We start from the raw sequence: 21,660 nt of genomic DNA, 5'->3' as shown, positions 1-21,660 counted from the left end.
GATGGCAATTCTCCGCAGGGGTGGAGCAGACATGTGGAGGGAATGGGAAATCCCGTGGTAAGAGGACTGGTTAACAGAACAGCCCATAATTTCAGTTAAGATCCAGCACTGGTGCTGGCTCAGCAAGGAAAACACCAGCACCCTCATACCTGAGGAAGCTTTTTGGCTGCTGCAGCTGAGCCCTGGGAGCAGCAGTCCATTCTATAGACCTGGGGCTCAACATTCACACCCACCCTGGGGAACCTGAGCTTTGACTCGGAACTTAAGCCAAGCAGAGCTCCATTAACAGAGAACCAGCCGAGGATCCCAGCTCCCATCACGGGGTCTCCCAGTCACCTGTGCCAGGCACTGGGCTCTGCTGGGATGCAGGAGCCCCCAGTGCGGTGCCTGCTCGGGGCACGGTGCCTTCGCACACCCGGGGCTCATGAGGAAACACCAGCCCAGAGATGAGGCTCAGAGAACACATCTTCCCCTGCTCCCTTCTGGGGGGCAGCACAAAGCCAGAGGGAGCTGGAAACGCCTTTCTCGAGTGCACAAGGCTCAATTGCTCCCGCTCTGTGTTATTAATGCACTCCCCTGGCACAACCCTCTTCACCCAGCGATGCAGGAGCCGATCTGAGGAGCCTGCCCCAGGCTGCAGCCGTGTCCTGCTCCTCCCCGTGCTGCCCCTCGCAGTTATCCCTCGCGGGGACCTGCTCCCTGCTGCTGGGGTTTGTCCTTCCTTGCACCCACGAATGCATCCCCTCCTCCTCAGGAACAGCGCAGTTGTGAGGGCCATGGGGCTGTGGGTGGGCACGGTGGGAGCTGAGGGGTTGGGGACACAGTGGGTCCCTGTGCTGGGACAAGCAGAGCTCTGCTGCAGGCTGCTCTGCTGCGCCTCTGTGTGCAGAGCAACACCAACCCTATACAGTGCAATCATCCTCTGCTCACGGCACCGGCCCTGGCGAATCCATGAATGCAAGCAGCCTGCCAAGCCAAGGCCATGTCCCTCTCCATGCACTCCCTGCATCCCGTCTCTCCCCAGCGTGTCCTCAGAGGAACCTGCACGGCGCAAGGACGAGCTGTTACCCCGGGTCTGCAGGACCCTGCTGAACCCACAGCTTCCAGGGCTTCCCCCCGGCAGCACCAGGACACTGACAGGATGTGACAGGGCTCATCAGCATCAGCTCATGGGCACAGAGGTTAACCATGTCTGAACAACACCTCTGGAAAGGCCCAGCAGAGCTGGCTGAGGACACAGCATCCGCAACCAAACCAGCTCAAAATGCCTCGGTCCTCATTCCCTGCTCCACTCAATGGCATCCTCGACACAAAATGCCACTTTAACTAAAGAGTCCTACAGAAATGGGAGAAGTCTCCAGGACTGGGGGTTACTAAGGAAAGCCTCAGCCTGATTTGTGTCCCCCAAGCCCTGTTAGCTGTGGGTTTATTTCACTGGGGGGCTAGGGGGGGCTGACAGTGGGAAGCATCCCCTCAGGGCAGAGGGAAATCACTGTCATGGTTATTTAAGGCATCATAATCACTCAGGATTAATTATGCATTTGCACTTACTTATGCCTAGAACAAAGCCCAGATGTGAAGCTGGGGGACCCTGTACCCAACCAGCACCAAAGCACTGCTAACAACAAGCAAGCTCCCACTCAGGTAAAAGAAAAGCAGGACAGCAGTGACAAGGATCTGGACCAGAAGACAGAAAAGTCTCTTTTGGATCAGGACAAGAACCTTCATACTGAAGGACAGCCCAGCAACAAGGCCAGGTTGGACACAGGGGCTTGGAGCAAGCCGCTCCAGTGGAAGGGGTCCCTGCCTGTGGCAGGGGTTGGAGCTGGATGGGCTTTAAGGGCCCTTCCAACCCAAACCAGGCTGGGATTTGGGCAGAAGCTTGGTCCTAGAGAGCTGCCTTTGGAGGGAGGTCCAATGGTACCAGCACAAGGGCAGGCGCTGAGGATGGGCTCCAAAAGCGGTCCCGCAGGATCCCTGTATGGGTGGAATAGGAGGGCCTGGCACAGTGGGGAACACTCCAGTATCCATCGCACCCCCACTGCCTTGATCCTCTCCCCAGCATCTCCCACCCCAGCCCTCTGCTGTTGTGTTTTCTACCACGTTCCCTTCTCCACTTCCAGTGGCTGCAGGAGCTCCAGGCCTTCAGATCCCAAAGACATTCTGTTCTCTTTACATTTCCTTTGGAAAGCCATTGTTGTTTGCAAGCCAGGAATATTCGTCAGCAGGCTATATAGTGCACCCCTAATGAGAGTTAAATCGATCACGGGAAGTACCTGCTCAGCATGTTTATTGTCTAGTTTTCAAATGTAACTGTATTGGATTCCAGCTTTTTCCCCCAGTCCCAATATACCATCCATCCGATGAGCTAAGTGTATAGATAATGTATAGTCACAACCTTTATAAACTCCCTAATCTATGCTCCTGAAATCTCTCTCCAGCCCCAGAATGGCTATATCAATTTTTGCCTTTTTTTTTATTAAAGAAAAATTCCATATAGGCAAGGAGATGGATATTTCCTTTGGGATCCCAGCTTATGTGCCAAGCTAAAAGCCAATGTGATCTGAAACAGCCCTGCTATAAATCCTCTGAGAAATAGAAAAGCCTCACCGATATGACAGATATGCCACTATAATTAAAGCTGTTGGTTACAGACATTATGCAGCCCAAATAGTCTATTTCCAGCTGCAGCATCGATCACGTTTTGACACGCAGCATTAAGGAACTGAGGTCTCCCAACGCCACAGAGCCTTTGTTCATTATCACCTATTCAGATGCCTCCTGGATGTGCGGTGCCTGGCGAGCGCTGACCTGCCTGCCTTCCCGCAGCTCCCGAGCAGCACCGGCTCTCCCCCATGCTCCGGAGTCCGGTGCTTCCTTCTTCACCGCCAGCTAAGGGAGGCTGAGATCTGTGCAAACCTTGAATTCCCAATGAGATGCTGGATGCAGAGAGCTGCCTCTCCCAGGGAAAGAAAATGGGTCTTGGCTTGTGCTCAGCTCCGGCGGGACCGCAGCCCAGCCGGGAGCAGGGGGAGGCTCCGGCTTGAAGCATCTAAAGAAAATAGGTTACCGTTAGGATGTTCAAACCCTGGTGGCACAGCCAGAGCATGGCCCTGGGCTCTGCCGCGCTCGGGCCTCTTCGGGGTGGGTTTCCTAAGCTGTGCCTCTGCACAATGGGAGTGCACCCTCCAAACCCAGGCAGGGTTTTCTGTCTGTTCCTTGCCTGCAGAGGAGCAATTTCCACTTACATCAGCTTTCCTGGGCAGGACCAAAGACTGAGCAATTCAGGAGAACAACCCCCCCCCCCCCCCGCCCCGTTTCCATGAGGAGAACTGGGAGCATCCACTAATGGAAGCACAAAGTTGATCCTCAGTGCAGCTGAAAGATCCCGTGCCTTAAAACAGAGCTCTGCTCTACAAGGGGGCTCTGTAAAGCTGGCACCATCTCACTCTTGGACCTAGATGATCTTTAAGGTCCCTTCCAACCCAATCCATCCTGTGACTCTCTGACATGTATCTGGAGAGACAGCTGCTGACTGCATCGAGCAAAACAAGACTTTACTGCGTTTCACCCTACACATGACAAGGCAGAGGATGCCCGATGGCATCTTGCATTTTGTGTGTGCGCAGAGCAAACTGCATTCCTCAGGGGATGTCAGCTGCCAGCGCACCCCTGCACACGGGAACAGTGCTTACCAGCGAGGGCAATCCACATGCATGGTCATTGCCAAAGTGCAGTTAAGGGCGTGGTACGGTCTGTATCTTTAAAACGATGATACAGGAAGGACAAAGCACCAAGTGCTCCCCAGGACCGCGCCAGATCCATCTCCATCAGTTACAGAAATCCTGGTTTTCCCTAGAAAATCAAGCTGTCCTGCACCTGAAGCCCAGCTCACACCGTTCCCTCTGCACTGGCCCTCGCCAGGCCAAACAAGCAGGCAGTTTTGCAGCTCTTGACTTCAGTGTCGGCCAGGATTACACAACAGACAGGACAATGTCTGCCCCATGTGCAGGAAAACTGCCCCAGCATCCCCCATCCCGCAGGCTCCTTCAGAAACAGCCATATCCCAGCACGTCTCACCCGGGGAAAATCAGACCAGTGAAATCTGTGCCATGGAGCAATGGGAGGAAGGCTCACACGTGACTGTCACACACCTACCAGTGCCAGCGAGCTGGGGCTGGGGTGCAGCCGCTCCAGACCTCAGCACCGCTCCTCTCCTTTCCATGTGCCCTGAACGCAGAAGGCAGCGCTTACCCTCCTGTCTAGCACTGAAACCACTGTAACGGATATTTAACAGCTACCTTCAGCTGTCCATGTCCACAGCACACAGAATGACAGACTGGCTCCTTGGAATAGGAGGCGAGTGGTGGTGGTGGTGGTTGGGGCCATGCAGAATTTGAGAGTGAGGCTTAAAACCATGAGATGCTCAGGCTGGCAGGGGCTGGGCTGTGGGCTGGAATCCCATGCGCACACAGAGCCCTGAATGAAAACACCCCGTGGGGGTGATGGAGGAGAAAAACCATCTCCTGCCCTGCCCTGCCCTGAAAACAGATCTGCCAGATGCACCCACAGAGGGACCATGGGCGCTTTTGGTGCCTCTGGGCTTGCACAGGGCAAACCAAACCATTGTAAGAGTCTCAGCTTTGCTGGAACGTGGCTGCGGTCATCACAACTGTACCCACCATCACCCCAGCTCCATCAGAATGCACAGTAAGTGAGCTGCTCAGGGCACTCCCAGTATTCCCCAGGGACCTTAAAAAACCTCCTCCTCCTGTGCGTTACCTAAGGTTTACATGGCAGAAGCAGCAAGGTTCTCCTTTCAGGATGCTGCTGCACACACCTTCCTCCAGCGGCACTCTGTCTGTGTGTACCTCTGTTTGTCTTCAACATCTTATAAGATGGAAAAGCAATAAGCAAAGTATTTCCTTCAGGAAGCTGGCTCTTGACAGGGGGATAGCTGGCAGCTTCACAGCAGGTAACGTTGTCAAGCACGTAAGAAAGGTTAACAGAAAACAGACATTTCAGCTGAAATAGCAGCACTAGAATCCTTTTGTGTGGGTCTCCATAACAACTTCTGTTTCCACCTCCCATGAAAATGAGAGTAAATATGCCACTAGTTTTTCAGTGGACATTTAGTGGATGCTTTCCTCAGCTGCCTTCTGTATCCTCTGTATTTAAAATTATATACTTCGAATTGAATTTAAAGGGGAAAAGGAGGTGAAACCCAAGGAGCTCTCAGCTTTGTTACCTTGTCTTCCTGGGCCTTTCAGGCAGCTTGTGTTTCCAACTGTGCACAGGTAAATGCTGGAGCAGGGATGGGAGGATGCTGCCCTGAGAGCGCACAGCTCCACAGAGAGGTAAGAAGAGCAATAGGTGCCTGCTGCAAATACACATAAACAAAACCATCTGAATAATGCACAGGGAAGCAGGCGAGGAAATGTGTCTGGTGCTCACTGCCCCTCGGCCTGCAGGCTGCTGCAGAGAGTCTGCTGATGGACTCCTCACTACCACATCACACTGACGGGGCTGCAGTGGCTTTGCTGGAGCCCCACGAGCGCTGGACCACGAGATGAGGCGATGCTCCAAGAGCCCCACCTGCTGCATGGACCTGTGGCCTCAGACCCAAAATCCACCTTCCCCCAGGCTTCTGATCACAGGCTTGGCATCAGCCCCTGCCCCACACCCGGGTTCAGGCTGCAGAAGGGAGGCTTTGGGAGCAGGGAAACTTCCCAGCACAAAGCCTCATGGATTCAGTGCTCTCAGCAACAGGGAGGAACCTCCAGCACAGAACCCATCACCAGGGCTCAGGCCTTCAGATAGGAGGCCCATGGCATGAGCAGTGGTCTGATAACGTGATTCCTGGGAAAAGGGGTTGGAAACTCTTGGAAGATGAAAACATAATGAACAAATAACCTTCACAGTACCCAGCGCTGCAAGACCCACGGCTCCCCTTTGTCTTGACGGCCTGTTATTAATGGTCCTGTCAGGTCTCCTAATGAACTTTCTGCTTCATGTGGGAATGTGGGCTCTGCCCAAGAGCGCAGTCAGGAGCTTGTTTTCATTTATTTACCATATTATGCAAGAAAGTTCTTACACTCTGAACCCAAGAAGCCGCATTCCTGTGTTTTCCTCATGTATCCACATCCACGTGGTGCTACTGGGGTTTGAAACAGAGCTGTCCCTTCAGGAAAACGCTTGCTGGGGGTACTACTGGGGTTTGAAACAGAGCTGTCCCTTCAGGAAACGCTTGCTGGGGGTACTACTGGGGTTTGAAACAGAGCTGTCCCTTCAGGAAACGCTTGCTGGGGGTACTACTGGGGTTTGAAACAGAGCTGTCCCTTCAGGAAACGCTTGCTGGGGGTACTACTGGGGTTTGAAACAGAGCTGTCCCTTCATGAAAACGCTTGCTGGGGGTACTACTGGGGTTTGAAACAGAGCTGTCCCTTCAGGAAAACGCTTGCTGCACCCAGCGAGGGCAAATCCTTTGTTATTTCAAGGCTCTTCCACCACCACTGACACCACAGCGAAGAATTTCAAACATTTCCTCAGACAAGCAGCTCAGAGCGAAGCCACAGCAGAGCCTCAGCCCAGAGCACCAGCCCAGAGCACCAGCCCAGAGCACCAGCCCAGAGCACCAGCCCAGAGCACCAGCCCAGAGCCTCAGCCCAGAGCATCAGCCCAGAGCATCAGCCCAGAGCACCAGCCCAGAGCATCAGCCCAGAGCATCAGCCCAGAGCATCAGCCCAGAGCACCAGCCCAGAGCATCAGCCCAGAGCATCAGCCCAGAGCATCAGCCCAGAGCACCAGCCCAGAGCCTCAGCCCAGAGCATCAGCCCAGAGCATCAGCCCAGAGCACCAGCCCAGAGCACCAGCCCAGAGCATCAGCCCAGAGCACCAGCACAGAGCATCAGCCCAGAGCATCAGCCCAGAGCACCAGCCCAGAGCATCAGCCCAGAGCATCAGCAAAGAGCACCAGCACAGGGCATCAGCACAGAGCACCAGCGCAGAGCATCAGCGCAGAGCATCAGCCCAGAGCATCGGCCCAGAGCATCGGCCCAGAGCATCGGCCCAGAGCATCGGCACAGAGCATCGGCACAGAGCATCGGCACAGAGCATCGGCACTTCTTAAAGCCGGCTTGTGTTTGGCAACACGGAGAGCATGGAGGTAAACACAAAGGTAATACACTGCCAGACCAGCCCCTCGCCCTGGAGATGGAACAAAACCCCTTTGGTAAGGCGCTTTTTCCAGCCAAGCTGCTGCCCACAGAGGTGGCACCTATGGAAACAGGGTCCCCAGCACCAAACTACCACCTGCACTGTGTTAAGAAGTGCCTCTGTGGCATGTCACATTGGTAACATATCAGCTTTTCTGAGTCAAGCAAGCCCAGCAGCTTTGTGTTCAAGCAGTTGCCCCTGAGTCCCAGCAAGCAGCTGAGACCTGCAGCCCTGTTCACCCGGACCATCCCTCGGAACCCAGCAGGGGCAGATGCTGGGACGATGTCTTCCCTAAACCAGCAAAAAACCCCATGCATTGAGGTTCCAACCCCAGTGCCGGCTATTCCACTGCCTGCAGCAGCTTTGCCTCCCCACCAGCATCCCCGATCCATAGACAAGCTCCCCATGCTCCTCTACCTGCTTGATGGGCTGTTGGGGAGTGAAAATGAGGGCAAAAGAGAGGGATTCATCCAGACAAGGAACATGGGAATATCACCAAAGTAAACTTGGGGTAATCAGTTAAAAAGGCTTTAGTTAGAAAGGGAATATTCAGGTGTTACCCAGCAGCACGGAGCCCCTACTCACACACCTTTATCCGGCACAGCCAGAGGTTAACTCTGTTGGCAGGTTTAACCAGAGCCATTATGTGAAACAAATAAAACCTCTCCAAACCAGCTCTGCCTCAAGAGCTCCTTTCTCTTCCCCACCAATGGAGAAGCCAGATGACCCCATCAGACCGGGCACACGTCAGGGGGTGTGAAGCCCGTCCATGTCCCCATGCACTGCTGGGGCGAGCGGGACAAGCCCATGGGTGCAGCAGCCAAATTACACATTACAAACCCCAGCGAGCAGCTTGGCTCCGGGGTGCGCCGCGATGGAGGGTGCTGAGCCCATGGCCCACGCTGGGCGCCCAGACAGCTTCCCCATATGCAAGTAAAAATAGGAGGACATAAATTAGGCGGGGGAAACACGACAGATCCCAGCAAGACGTGGAATATCCGCGCTCGGGAGGGAATGACCTTCAAAACTCATTCACCGCTCGCAGCCTGCGCCGTGACGGCTTTTCTCACTTGCCACCACATCATCCATTCCTCCTCGGTACACTTCAATTCTGCACAGACTATAAATACTTGGCTCATAGGGCAGGAATGGAAAACAAATATGTAAGTGAGGTAACCTTGCTTGTGAGGGTGCTCCATTGCACCTTGGGCCATGCGTGCTCTACACCAGGATTCACTGTTTACTGTGCTCAACACAAAATAAGGCACTGAAATACGTGCTCAAGTAGTATTTTCTCTTAAAGACAAAGAAAGGCACCCAAGATGACGACAGCTCCTTGGAAAATTACCTTAAGGACAGAAAATCCAGATTTTTCTTAACTGCATTGCCTCCACTTTCCCTTCCAAATTACGGGTTTCTGTTTCATTTGTACCAAAAGCAGCCGCTGAGAGGTTAATCAGTTTTCCTCACGCAGAATAAGGCCGGTCGCCGTTACAGGTTCCTACCGGGTCACACTTCACAGCCCAAGGGGAGGTGAAGGGGGACTTGCGGCTTTGGCCATCCCTCTGCCGTCACTTGCCCAGATCATCGCATTTATCCATTTGGGGCTGTTTAAGCAAAAAAGCCGGTCCCATCCCGTCCCTTCCACCCCCCGCCCCGGCACCACCCGGTCACGGTTCCCAGGCACAGGCGCTTGGAGCGTGTCACCGCACCGGTGCGACCGCTCCGCGGCTGCGGGACAGGATGCAACGGGGGCCGCGGGGCAGGGGGGGACACGGGACGGGACCTGCTGCTGCCGGTGCCACGCGAGCCGCCTTCACCCGAAACTCTGCCCTGGACCCTCCGCTGCCACGGGCCGGGCTGAAGGCAGCCGGTACCGGCGGCGATACCCGCAGGGGATGCAGCGCCGGGGTCGGGACCGGCCGGAGCCCGGGCGCTCCTCTCCGCCACCGAGGCCCCGTCACTGCCGCGGAGGTGGGGAGCGCGCTTTGCCGGGTTATGGGAATCCCACATCCCACGGTCCCTGCGCGCCGAGCCACGGCCCCCGGCAGCAAACGGCAGCGACCGGGCGGGAGGCGGCCCCGGGTCCCGGTCCTGCTCCCGATCCCGGTCGATGCGCCCCGTTCCCGCCGCTCTGCACCGTTACGGAACCCAACCGCTCCTTAGAGCACAACCAGGCGCTACCGAGGGCGGCGGGGGCCGGGGAGCGCCCACCCCAGCTCAGGGCACCCCCGGTGCATCCCTGCCGGGCGGCACTTTACTTGGCACCGAAGTCCTCCTCCTCCTCCCCTCCATGCAGACGGCTGAGGTGGGGGGAGCACCGCGCCGGGGCTGCCCCCGCTCCGCTGCTCTCCGGGGACGGCGGGCGGCTCCCCGCGCCATCCCCGCACTCCGCCGCTCTGGGGGGGCTCAGCCCCGGAGCTCCCCTCCCGCAACCACGCTCCGGTCCCCGGGGGGCTGAGGGAGCGGGGGCAGTCCTTTGTTCGCGGCGGCGGTGCTGGACCGGGCCCCCCCCGCCGCTCCGCTCCCTTTGTCCGCCGGGGCCCCCCGGTGCGGAGCCATCCCTCCCCGCGCCGCCGCTGACCTGGATGGTGCAGGTGTACTCGCTGTCGTCCAGCAGCCGCACGGTGCAGTTGTACTCGCGGTCCAGGTTCCTGCTGCTGCCACTCATCCACCTGCTCAGCATCTTCCCGAGCCGGGCGGCGGGCGCTGCCGCGGAGCCTCCGCTCACATCCCCGCTGCCGGCGCCGTGCGGTGCGGAGCTGTGCGGAGCTGTGCGGAGCGGCGGGGCCCGCCCCCCCCTCACCCCGCGCCCGCCTCGGTCCGGCCCTGCCCTGCCCCCGCTGCGGGCCGAGCGGCGCGGAGCAGCGCGGAGCGGAGCGCAGTGCCCGTGCCCGGGCCGCGGCGCTCGGCGGGCGGGAGGAGGCAGGCCCGGGGGGGGCCAATCTCGGCGCCGCGGCCGTGACGGGCTCCGCCGCAAACCAATGCGGCACGGGCGGCGCGGCCCCGCCGCCTCCGCGGGCAGCCCCGAGCGGGAGGGAGGGGGCTTCGCTGGCGCGGAGGGGAGGGAGGGTGCGGGCGCTGCTTGCGAGGGGCTGCGCCCGCCGGTGGGAGGGGAGCGGGGCTCCCCGGGGACACCCCGAGGGGCTCCGCTGCGGGAGACCCCCCCCTCGCACCCGCACCCTGCGCCCGCAGAGGGGCTGCCCCGCACCCGGGCCGGGGGGGCAGCGGGGCTGGTGGGGGGCGGTGCCTCGGTCTCCCCCCCGGCACAGATGGGGTCAATAGGTTCGAATTCCCACACAGGGGTCAGTTACCACCGGCCCTGGCCCTGGCCCCAGCCCAAGCCCCAGGCTGGTCCCCAGGGCACGAGCTTCTTTCTTAGTGCTCATTCGCTAAGAAGGAAACTTTTAAATCCCTGGTTATTGGAGAAAATGGACTCTAAAAGTGAGCCCATTGCTGGGATGCAGCCGGTGCTGCTCTGGAGATGTGAAACACCTGGTGGTGGTGCCAGCAGTGACCAGGGATGGATGGGAGCACAGCCAGCAGGACTGCAGAGCTCTGCCTCTGGCTGTGGCCATGGGTGCCTCACTCCCATCTGTGGCCATCCCTGCCCCACTGAGGGATTCAGCAGTGCTCCCACCACCACCCTGCTCCACACATGCTGACAAATGCCCGGTCAGACACACAGAGAGGTCCACCTTATGCTGCCTCATGTCTAACCAGTGGCACCATGGGCCCTGGCCCTGCTGTGCCCTCTTGGCTTTGCCTGGAGACTCACGTTCAGCCCTTCTGGCAGCCCCTTCCTCCCTTCATGAGCCCCAGCCTTAGGCTCCAACTCTGCAGCTGACTCGTCCCTGTATTGTATCTGCTCCAATCTTGCTCATTCCCTGCTTCCCAGCCAGAAAGGCTGTTTACAAAGCCACATTCCTCGCCTTTCCCTGGGCAGCGCAGGCTCCCTTCCCACCAGTGCCCCCATCTCAGGGGGCAGCATCACCTCCTGCACCAGCAAACCGCTTCCCAGCTCCACTTTTCTGGACTCCCATACCCCTGGCACACCATCCTCGCTATGGGGAGCCCGCACTCTGGCGTGAGGGGCTGGGATCCTGGTGCTTTTCTTTGGGACCACACAACCCAGGGACTGTCTCTGTGATGGGTAACAGGAGATGAGGCTTTCCCCCTTCCGCAGTGGGCTGGATGCTCTGGGTCTGCCCATCAGGACACACTCTACCACCACCCTGCTCCTGGAGGGACCACAGAGGCTTGGTTATCTTGGTATAAAAGAAGCGATTAATGACAATGTCCAGTTCATGCTAAGGACAGAGTGGGAACAGGCTGTTGCAGGCGGTGGTGCTGCAGCAGTGGGCACCATCCTGGAGAGGATGTTATTCCACTGGGATAAATGGTGGCAAAGGCTTGGCCCGTGTGGGCTGCCTGTGGGGAGCCTGGGCTGTGCAGCCCGCGGGAGGGTGGGCTGAGCCCGCACGTTGTTGGGAGGCGTGATGCAGAGCCCAGAACAACAACGGCGCTTTTCAAGAGAATGGGCCTGGCTCCTGAACCATCTGGGCACTGTTACAAAGATGCTTGTATTCACTCAAGTAGCTGCGGCTTTGCCATGCATCCCACTCGGCATGAATTGTTCATCTGCCTCACAGCTCCCTTCTGAACCAGCTGAACTGCCAGCGAAGAATGGGCTCCTCGGCGCCGGCAGGTGCTGCTTTCATGGGGAACAGAGGCTCCGGAGCCAGCTGAGCAGCCTTAATGCAGAGCATTCACGGGCGGCTTTGTCAGGGAGCCCCCGGCCGTGCCACGCTCCGGTGTCCTCAGCCCAGCCAGGGCTTTGCTGCTGCTCCCATTCTCAACACAGAAACTCCTCCTCTTTACAGAGACCCTCGCAGGAGCCCCTTGACTGAGTCCATCTCCTCAGCTGCATCCTCAGAACAGGGAATGTCGCTGGAGCTGCAATCTGAGGGCATCTCTGCTTCTCTCTCAAGCTACCTAAAAGGAAACCTAAAAGGTTTCCACCGAGCGTATCAGAGGCTGGGAGATGCCTTTATAAAACACTGTTCCCCGGCTCCCATTGCCAAGGACGCAGCTTTGACGAGTAATGTCCTTTTGTTTTCTTTTTAATAATGAATGAAGCAAATCCCATAAATTCTCCCCATTTGGATTCTCTGCTACGGCAGTTTTCAGCTGAAGATCCCAAGCACAGCTTCCCAAATGTGTGTTTCAAGTGGATTGATGTATTTGTTTTCCAGTAGGTTGGGGACTGTTTACTGAAAACCAAATACATCTGTAGTACTGTCTTACTTTGCATTTGTGTGGTGCAGTAATAGATGGTGCACTGACACAGTTAATGCTGCTCCAGCCTGGGGTGCCCAGGTGAGGTTTGGGAAGCACTCAGCTGTGTGAATATTCACTGTTGGCAGGAGCAAAGATGCAACAAGTGCCTTAAATTCAAAGCTAATGCTTTGCTTTCTGCCTGTCTCGGGTATTTCAGCGCACAGCCTTAAAGGACGACTGCTGAGCTTTAAGGTACGCCAGTGTTTGTAAGGAATAAGTACTTGTTGTGATCAAGGTGACCAAAATATGCAGCGCTGCTGTATCTGGCGTTTCTTCTTTAGATACCTTCTGCATTTTCTTCATTGGAGCCAGGAAACGAGGCTGTCAGCTCTGCTTCGCTTTTCAGCAGGTACCTGCATCTGAAATGATGGAAAAGCAGCATTTCTTATCACCTGAGCTCCAGCACGAACCCAGCACCATCCAGATGAGATGACAAAACACGGCCCAAGCTCACAGGGTTTGCCCATCATTTAAATGGTCAATACTGCTGCCAGTGTGGTCATTATACTTCCAAATCAGTTGAAGTCAGTCCTGCTCTGTTCGCCCAGGTTATCTGCGGTGGGAAGTGGGCATAGATTCAGCAGCTCTCAGGTGCTCTCAGTTTTCTATACACTGCTAAGAGATAGAAACCCAAGAGCAAATTCTCACTTATCATGGGATCATCAAATAGTTAGGGATGGAAAGGACCTTAGATCATCAAGTTCCAACCCCCTCCCATAATTACTTGTTGTTGATGAAAAGTTTTGGAGAAGAAGACTTTGTGTGTTTTCAAATACTGAGATACCACAACCAGCACCTCTGAGTTCCCTTTATTTGCTCTGGATTTGGAACAAGTGCCTCTGTATTCTTCACACCATATTTTTCTACAACAGTGAATGATTATAAACACTTTGGTAACCAACGAGGGACCCATCACTGGCTTTAGGCCAGGATTTGAGCGTGGCATGCTGCTTACAGACAGGAGGCTTTGCAGGGGATGCAGAGGAGGGAGTGTTCCGCCATCAGTTAATGTTTGTGGACTGTGGAAGCCCTTCAGCTACTCTGTGTACATCTTTCACTCTCAGCTGAACACCAGTGGCCATGGGAAACATTAGGTCCAGTGACTGAGTTACCTCCTCCAGCAAGATTAGGTCATGAATCCCAGTTCTTTAGTTAGCTGTCATCCCACAGACACATCCCTGGCAGCAGTGCTGGTGGGCCTGGCTGGGAAGGGACATGCCGAGCCAACAAGAAACCTCTTGGGTCTTATTTCTGCCATGGTTTCTCCCAGCACAGGGGGAAGGAGGGTAATGTGCTCCATCCAAACCTTCCTGTGTGGCTTTGGTCCCTTTACTACTTTTATATACACTCATACTTCCATATACCCTCATACTATTTCTAGCAGCCCCATCTGATAAGAAAGGGCTGCATCATCTCCCAGCACATGGGGGGTTTTTCACTGCAGGTCAGCTGCTGCAATGAGGATGAAGGAAGGAGCAATGGGTCCTGTGCGCCAGGACCACCATCCCAGGTACAGTCCCAGCCTGGTTTGGGTTGGAAGGGACCTCAAAGCCCCTTCAGCTCCAACCCCTGCCACAGGCAGGGACCCTTCCACTGGAGCAGCTTGCTCCAAGCCCCTGTGTCCAACCTGGCCTTGAGCACTGCCAGGGATGGGGCAGCCACAGCTTCTCTGGGCACCCTGTGCCAGCGCCTCAGCACCCTCACAGCTTCTTCCTCATCTCTCACCTAAACGTCCTCTGTAATAAAGAACTATATTAAAACATCTCAGCAACAAAGAAATCTCAACAGAAAAGCACGAGCGTGACTCTTCAGGTCTGCAATTCGCAGGGAGCTGCTGCTTTGACTCCTTCCCTGCTGCAGAGCTCATCATGAGCACGTCAGAAAACACTGCTCCAGGTTGGAGGCTCTGTGCTGCTGCCTGGCTAGAAGGGGCACGCAGGGGTTTCTCCTCTCTCTGAGTCACTGCTTTGGCAGACATTTACATCTCCAGTCCTTAACAGTGCAAATACAACTTCAGTCTCCTTGGGTACTCGCAGAGGTAACGCTGAAAAGCGCTCTCGGCAGTTTTTTGCTAGCAAGATATGATCTGGTATATATTTAGGGAATACAAATAGGGAATAGTTCTGAATCCAGCCCAGCAATCCGTCTAAAATACTCCTGTAACTCTATTTACAGACTGCTTCTGTCAATGTTGTATCAGGCAGAGGGAAGGGTTTCTCTGTGTCTGTGTCTGGGGGCTCTATCATAAACTGGGGTGTCTGTATGAACGTGGTACCAACACCCCAGGGCAGTTTTGCCATGACCGCCACTGCAATCCCACAGCTTGGGATTTATTCTATGGTTCTTGTGATATTTAGTGGCATTTGTCTGGGAGTCCCAGTTCTTGCTCCTGTGCCTGACAGGAATCACAGTGTCTGTCAAACTAAAACAACCCGTCACACCGACTGCAAAAGAAGGCTTGAACATGTGAGGCATATGGACCAGAGCGTGCTCAGCAGGGCCAGAAATACGACAGCAGGAAAAGCAGCCCTGGAGGGGGCTCCTGGTTTTCAGGCATGAGCTCTTGGAGCTGTTAATGCTGCCCCTGATGCTCAGCATCACAGCAGATTCTTCTTTTCCCTTTGTAAGCACCTTCATAGCCTCGGTGTGAAGAGGGCTCCTGCTCCGGCAGCCCGGGCTCTGCAGATCAATGTGGAATGACAATGAGAACCGCCTGCCCCAGTGCACCCCCAGCCATGGAGCCATCCACCCCCCTCAGCCAGGGGACACACAGCACAGCGCCAACAGCAAGAGAATGCAGCGCTCCAGTCGTGTCCTTCCAGAGGAGGGAGGAATGGGAGAAGCTCCATAATAGAAACACGGCACAGATCTGAGAGACCTGAGACCAGGGAAGAGCAGAGGATGCTCCTCAGCATCAAACATCTTCCTAAAGTGAGCGGCTCTTGTGCACCGTGCAAAGAAAATGCCTTTGCACAAAGAGTGTTTTCCATAACTCACTTTTATTTTTCTCTTAAATATGTTTAGAATTACTTTTTTTTGCAGTATTTCTTGTAGGAGCCCCTTGTCTGAAGGAAATGGCTCCTGGGGTGCCTCTGCATCTAAACATTGAACAGCCCGGGTTGAGGAGTTACTGCTTATTATCTTCATCTCATACACAGCACAGCACTGTACTGCACTGCGCTGCATAGCACTGTACTGCACAGCACTGCACTGCACAGCACTGCACTGCACTGCACAGCATAGCACTGTACTGCACTGCACTGCACTGCATCCGGAGGCGCTGGCCAGGGACTGGGAGGCAGTTTTCTCCATCAGGTAATGGGCAGCAGATGCAGGATCTCTGCTGATAAACCACAGGGGAGCAAGAGCCTGGCGGGACAGACACCGAGAGCAGCCAGGGCACCGAAGCAGAGCGTGTTTCAACACGGCTGGGAAGCAAACTGGACATGGGAGGGCAGGGCCCCCCCCCGGCTGAGGCTGCTCCTGGGGGAGCAGAGCAGGCAGTGTCCAGGGAGCTCCCTGGCAGGCAAAGCCAAGAGCAGGAAGAGCAGGGCAGGGAATTTGCCCATGGAAAATTCAATTACCCGGTGTTCAGAGCAGCCCTAGAAATCCACACTCTGGTGCTGGGGTGCTGAAGAGATGTGCAGACAGCACAGAAGAGAATGAGTAAAATCCCTGAGAGGCTGCAAAAATACCCTCCGAGCTCCATCTGTTTAAGCTCTAACGAATACTGAGAGTTGGCTTTATTAAAGTATGCAACTATCTTTATGGTAAAGAAAACACGATGGTTAAAGGTTCTTTTATTCAACAAAGGGAGGCAGAGATGGTGCTGACAGCTGGGAATCAAAGCAGAGAGGCTGAGATGAGCGATGAAGCAGACGGGGCTCACACCACCCTTGGGAGCTGGGCTCAATGGCTCCCCGCACATAACCCCATTTCTGCAGAACCTGTCTTAGGGGGAGGCAGGCTCCTGCACATGGGACCACCACAGCCCTGAATTGGGGCTCCTCTGCTTATTCCCACTGGTCCTGGGCCTGCAGCTGCTTTGCACCCTGAAAACCAGGTTTCTGAAAGCTGCTCTTCAAAAAGGAGATGGGGAAGATGAAAGAGAGAGAGTTAAAAACGGAGATAAAGGCTTGAAAGCAAACAGCAATTAACCTTCCCGTTCTGAACATCTAGCTTCCTGGAGCTCAGGCACACGGCACCCGGGGGAGCACAGTGTGCCCCCCCCGCAGGATGCAGTGCAGGCTCAGCACCACGCATGGCACTGCTCGGCTTCCACACTGTGCTGGGACCATGGGCGCTGAGGGTGGGTACCGGGGGCAGGGAGCGACGTCACCACCGTACCCACAGGGACACTGAGACTGGGGCATGGGCATCCATGCCCCGGCCCCATTAAGCTTTTTGCTGGTGCCTCTTTGGCCCTGGTCTGGCCACTGCCATGGGCATGGATGGCTGGTGGGGATGGGGGAGCAACCCAGCACAAACTGGATGGAGATCCCCCCAGCCCGAGTGTGCAGTGCCATGGGGCACAGTGGGTCAGGACAGGAGGCACGTGTGTGCTGGAGGAGCTATGCTCAGGTTTGCACAGGACCCTACTGGGCTGCTTTCTCCTGCCTGGAAGCACACACAAGTCCTCCCTCTCCATCCCTGCCATAGCATCTCTTCTGGGGGGTGAACCAGCCTCTTGCGGATGTAATGCCCATGTGCATCTCCCAGCAGAACAGGAAGATGGCATTACACAGCGCTGCAGTTTATTAGTCAGCTGAAATGACCGTGTTACACCCCTGCATAATAAATCCCCCACTGTGCCACTGAGGAAACCCTACACAACAAAAACCAGCATCAGATGCACTTCAGCAGGGGGCACCGGGACAGAGCAGAAACCATCAGTGTCTGCAGCCATGGCAAAATGGTCCCAGAGCAAAGATCTGTGGTCAAATGGTCCAGGGGCACAGGGCAGTGAGGAGGGGACTCGGCACAACCAGCACAGGACAGACATGGCCACAAGGAGCAGAGCACAGCCTCACAGGGCTCTTCCCTTTGGCACAGTGGCAATGACCAGGGTGGCTTCTTGTCCTCCCCAACACAGGAGCAGCTCTGACAAGCTGCAGTTTGCACCTAGCAAGCACTCAGCAAAGATACAGCCCACTAGAGAGTAACCGTGCCAGCGCTGCCTGGTGAATGAGGCGAGGTGGCACAGCCTGCCCGCTAGCAAGGTCTGGTGCAGCACAAAGGGAGCTGGGAGACCAAGCGAGGCAAAGAGCAAAAGGTGAAGAATTCCCAGCACGTGCTGTGGGCGAGGGCAGGGATGGGGCTCCGGAGGCGGGGTGGTGTTTGATGGGAACAGTGGGATGCGAGCGCTATCTCAGAGCATCAGTGGTGGGACCCCGATCTCAGTGTCACTCCCCAGGCTGGCGCCTGAGCACGGTGTGTGTCCCGGTTCCCACCATCCCATGCTGGGCACAGACAGACCTGAAACCAGCAGAAACAGGGGTACAGGCTGCACACCCCCAGACCGAGACACTCACAACACCTGGAGGAGCTGTCAGCATCCTTCAGGAGTGGGAATACTCATAAATATGGAGTGGAAAAGAGTTCAGTCAATAGGAGAAGCAGCTCTGCTGGCAGAGCCCATTGCCATGGTACCTGTCAGCAGCTCACAGCGTTGTTTCACACGTCCTATGCTCTGAAAAGGATCTTTTTTAAGCAGCAGCATTTTAAATCTGAGCAATGCAGATAGAACTATCTTGCCACCCCACCTTGGCACCCACAAACCCAGTGAACTCAGTGTGTGGTTGGTGAATTGTATTAACTCAGTGTATTCCAGGATACAAAGCCCTGGAAGTGCTGACTGGCTGAACCTCACAAAGTCTTGCTGGTATTTTATCACATTACAGATTACTTCAATAGCAAATGGATCCTCTTGACTTGGAGACTTGCAATAGCAGCAGAATGAGGTTTTTACTCTGGGAATGTGAGTTTCATCAGCAGAAAGGCATTTCATAGAACCACAGAATCCCAGACTGGTTTGGGCTGGAAGGGATCTTAAAGATCATCCAGTTCCAGCCCCCTGCCAAGGACAGGGACACCTTCCACTGGAGCAGTTACTCATTTCACATGGTGCTTATGCACCCACCACACTTCCCTCTGTCCTGGGATGATCCTGCCCTTTCCCATTAGGCCTGCTATGGTTTCCATCAGTTTCTGACCCCTTCTTCCTGGTACAGCTTTGGCCGAGGCTGCCCTGCAAGCCTGGAGCCGGAGGAGCAGCATCCAGCCCTCTCCACTGAGCTGGGATCCAGGAAGGTCTGCACATGCCTCCCAAAAGACCACAGCCCCTCGAGTCCCAGCATCCTCAAACGCAGCCGAGTGCCAATGGGAAAGACGGGGTTCCCATGGGAACGGGAAGTGCTGACATTTCTAAAGTGAAGCAGGAAAGAAGCAGCAAAGTAGGAGCTCAGCAGGACGCAGTGGCCAAGGACCTGCGGGCGCACGTCCTGCCTCTGCCCTCTCTGTGCTCACAGGAGAGCTACTTCCAAAGTATCCAGCTTAGAGCCTGGCTCCCAGCCACAGGCAAAACCATTTCTGTTTGTCTGGTTTGGGGGGTTAATTCAGGCCAACTGACCCCAAAGGTCATCTTTATACAGGGATCTACGGAGCAGCCTTTACCTGTAACCACAGGAAGGGAGACAAAGCATCCACATGAAGTCACACGGGGGCATTTCTCTTTCATGCAAAATGATGGAGATAAATAAGGCAAATCGAGCCACCATATTGCTGGAGCTGAGTTATTTGTTACAGCAGCATAAACCGCACTTGCTGCTCAGCAGTTATATGTCCTGCAGTTGCAGATAGGAAGATCCTGAGCTCAGGGATGTTTCTGCCAGATCAAAGTGACATTAGAAGTGATGGTGACTCAAGGGAGATGCTGACGTTGGACACCCATGTCTCCAGCAAAAGGGCACAGTGCTGCCCCAGACACACTGGTCCTTCATGGACGGGAAGGGGTGCTGCAATGACAGTTCTTTTCTACAGCACAAACAGCTTCAACATTAAAACCAGTGATGTTTTTGCAAAGTGAGGAAGTCGAGCGGATGAAGAGTCAGTTGTTAACTTCTGCTCACTCTAATCCCGAGCCATGGAAAGGAGATTTGGAGGCACAGAGGATGCATCTAGCAAAGGAGAAGGGGGGTGCGAGTCCCTGGGAAGCAGCCTGAAAATGAGAAACAAAATGGGATTACCAAATGTTTCTGATAGAGTGGATAAAAATAGCAAATGATTAATGTCATCATTTCGGAATCTCAGAAAGTGCCAGCGCTTGTGATCAGGAGCCGATGTGAGAGGGAAGCTGTGCTGCTGCCAGCTGGAGGCTTGGCTACCTGCAGGACACAAAGGCTCCATCGCTAACAGCCACCCTCCCCATCCAAAGCTCTGAACGTCAGGAGTCACAGCACAAAGCAAAGCCTCCTCTCTGGAGCCGGGGTCCTCTGTGTCCCCAGGCTTTTCACATCCCCCAGCACATGGCACTGACTTCTCCTCACCTCACCCAGAGACCCTGGAGCCCTCTGTCCTCTCAGATACATCAGTTGGAATCTCCCAGGTATAAACGTGCCTGAACAGGTCCCTCTGGGCGCAGAGCCCAGCTAAGCCAAGGGTCCCTCCGGGAGCAGAGCCCAGCCAAGCCAAGCTCCCTCCCCTCGCACCCTCCTCCTGGTCCCCAGGAGAAACCCTGGCCCTGGAGCTCACAGGAAGCTCATCCCTTCTTTCTGTGGAGCCCAGAGCGCAGCAGGCGCCGGCAGCCCGGGGCACACACCCCGCAGTTACAAGTGTGCTCCCTGGTGCTGCCCTGAAAACACCAATATGTTCCGGGACTTGCTCTCACAAATCGCTCAGGGCATTCCCACCCCTCTTCTGCGCTGTTCCTGGCACCCGGGCTGGGGTTGACGATGCCCCATCACGATATTGCCTTTGTGGAAGGCAGAAGCACAGTACTGAAGGAGTGGATGCGGAGGGAGTGGTTTCCCAAGCAACAGTAACCAGGTGAGAGCGTGACCCTGCCTCCTCCTCCTCCTCCTATTTTCCTCCTCCTTTTTCTTCCTTCTCCTTCGCCTTCTCCTCCTCTCCTCCGGCTTCTTCTGCTCCTCCTTTTCCTGCTGCTCCTCCTCCAGACGGTGGGGATGCAAATTACTCATCCACTCACTAGCCTGTGGGTGGCATTTGACAACTCGCTGCTGTCACACAGGTCAGCGCACCTCTAATTATAACAGGGGCACTTACAGCAAGGGTGCATTACTGAGCCCCAGGGCGAGGCAGGCAGCTGGGGGCAGGCACGCTCCTGGATGCTGCAGAGCCTGATTCCTAACCCAGCTCATGCCTTGCTCCCACCCTCCTCCCGGAGCCTGCTCCCCCCAGTCTGACTGTGCAGCTGCTGAGTGACAGCAGCAGTAGGTTTATTGATGCTGTGTGCAGCTACTCCTCAAATACACATCGGAGGTGGGGGTGGGCATCTCCTGCATCCATGCTCTCCACAAGGGCCCTTGGTGGGTGCATCCCTGCTCCCGAGGACCCCCACAGCCACCCAGGGGCTCTGCAGACCAAGCTCCTTATGAACACCTTAAAAAGCACCTTCAGCACAGCAGCCTCTTCCCCAGGAGGGACTGAGCAGGAAAGACTTCCCAGGTGAGGAGCACCCAGCTGGACACTGCAGCATTTGCATCGATGCAGTAGGACTGAGTCATGGGCTGGGCAGCATCCCTCAGCTGGAGACACTGACTCATCACTCACACACACATCCTGGCCATCCACGAGAGGCTGCTGACCCATCTCTCCCTAAGGAGCGGGAGCAAGCAGGGCAGGAAATGCTGCGCTTCAGTGTTTCAGGGGGTTCTGCACAACAAACAAGAGTAAGGGTAAAGCCCCCCCGCCCATTGCAGATCCATCACTGGGAGCAATTAATGAATCCCAGAGCAAGGAGCTACAGTACAGTTTGAGACAATGTGGAGGTAACATTCACTGCTGGCCATGACTGAGATGCTCCATGCAGACCTATCAGGGATTCGTCCTGGCAGAGGCACCGAGCAGCATCCCTGCCTCCTCGGATCC

General features: G+C 55.6%; 1 protein-coding gene across 2 annotated transcripts in view; it reads right to left on the bottom strand.

The window, feature by feature from the left end:
• FRMD5 (FERM domain containing 5) overlaps nucleotides 1-10,050 on the bottom strand; it is a 65,574-nt gene extending 55,524 nt beyond the window's left edge. The window contains exon 1 of one of the 2 annotated variants that reach the window (XM_061376572.1): nucleotides 9,800-10,050. In XM_061376572.1, the coding sequence (XP_061232556.1) occupies nucleotides 9,800-9,901 (102 nt within the window). In that variant the 5' untranslated portion in view covers nucleotides 9,902-10,050. The remainder of the gene's footprint in view (nucleotides 1-9,799) is intronic. The other variant, XM_061376570.1, reaches the window with a different exon arrangement.
• Between the last annotated feature and the right edge of the window lie 11,610 nt (nucleotides 10,051-21,660).

Source organism: Neopsephotus bourkii, unplaced genomic scaffold (assembly GCF_033783945.1).
Source record: "Neopsephotus bourkii isolate Nb327-2 ecotype Australia unplaced genomic scaffold, CSIRO-AGI_Nbou_v1 NB_1723, whole genome shotgun sequence".
In the NCBI taxonomy this organism is placed as follows: domain Eukaryota; kingdom Metazoa; phylum Chordata; class Aves; order Psittaciformes; family Psittacidae; genus Neopsephotus; species Neopsephotus bourkii.
Note: the sequence above shows the minus strand (reverse complement) of the source record. Positions and strands in the feature narration are given on the sequence as shown.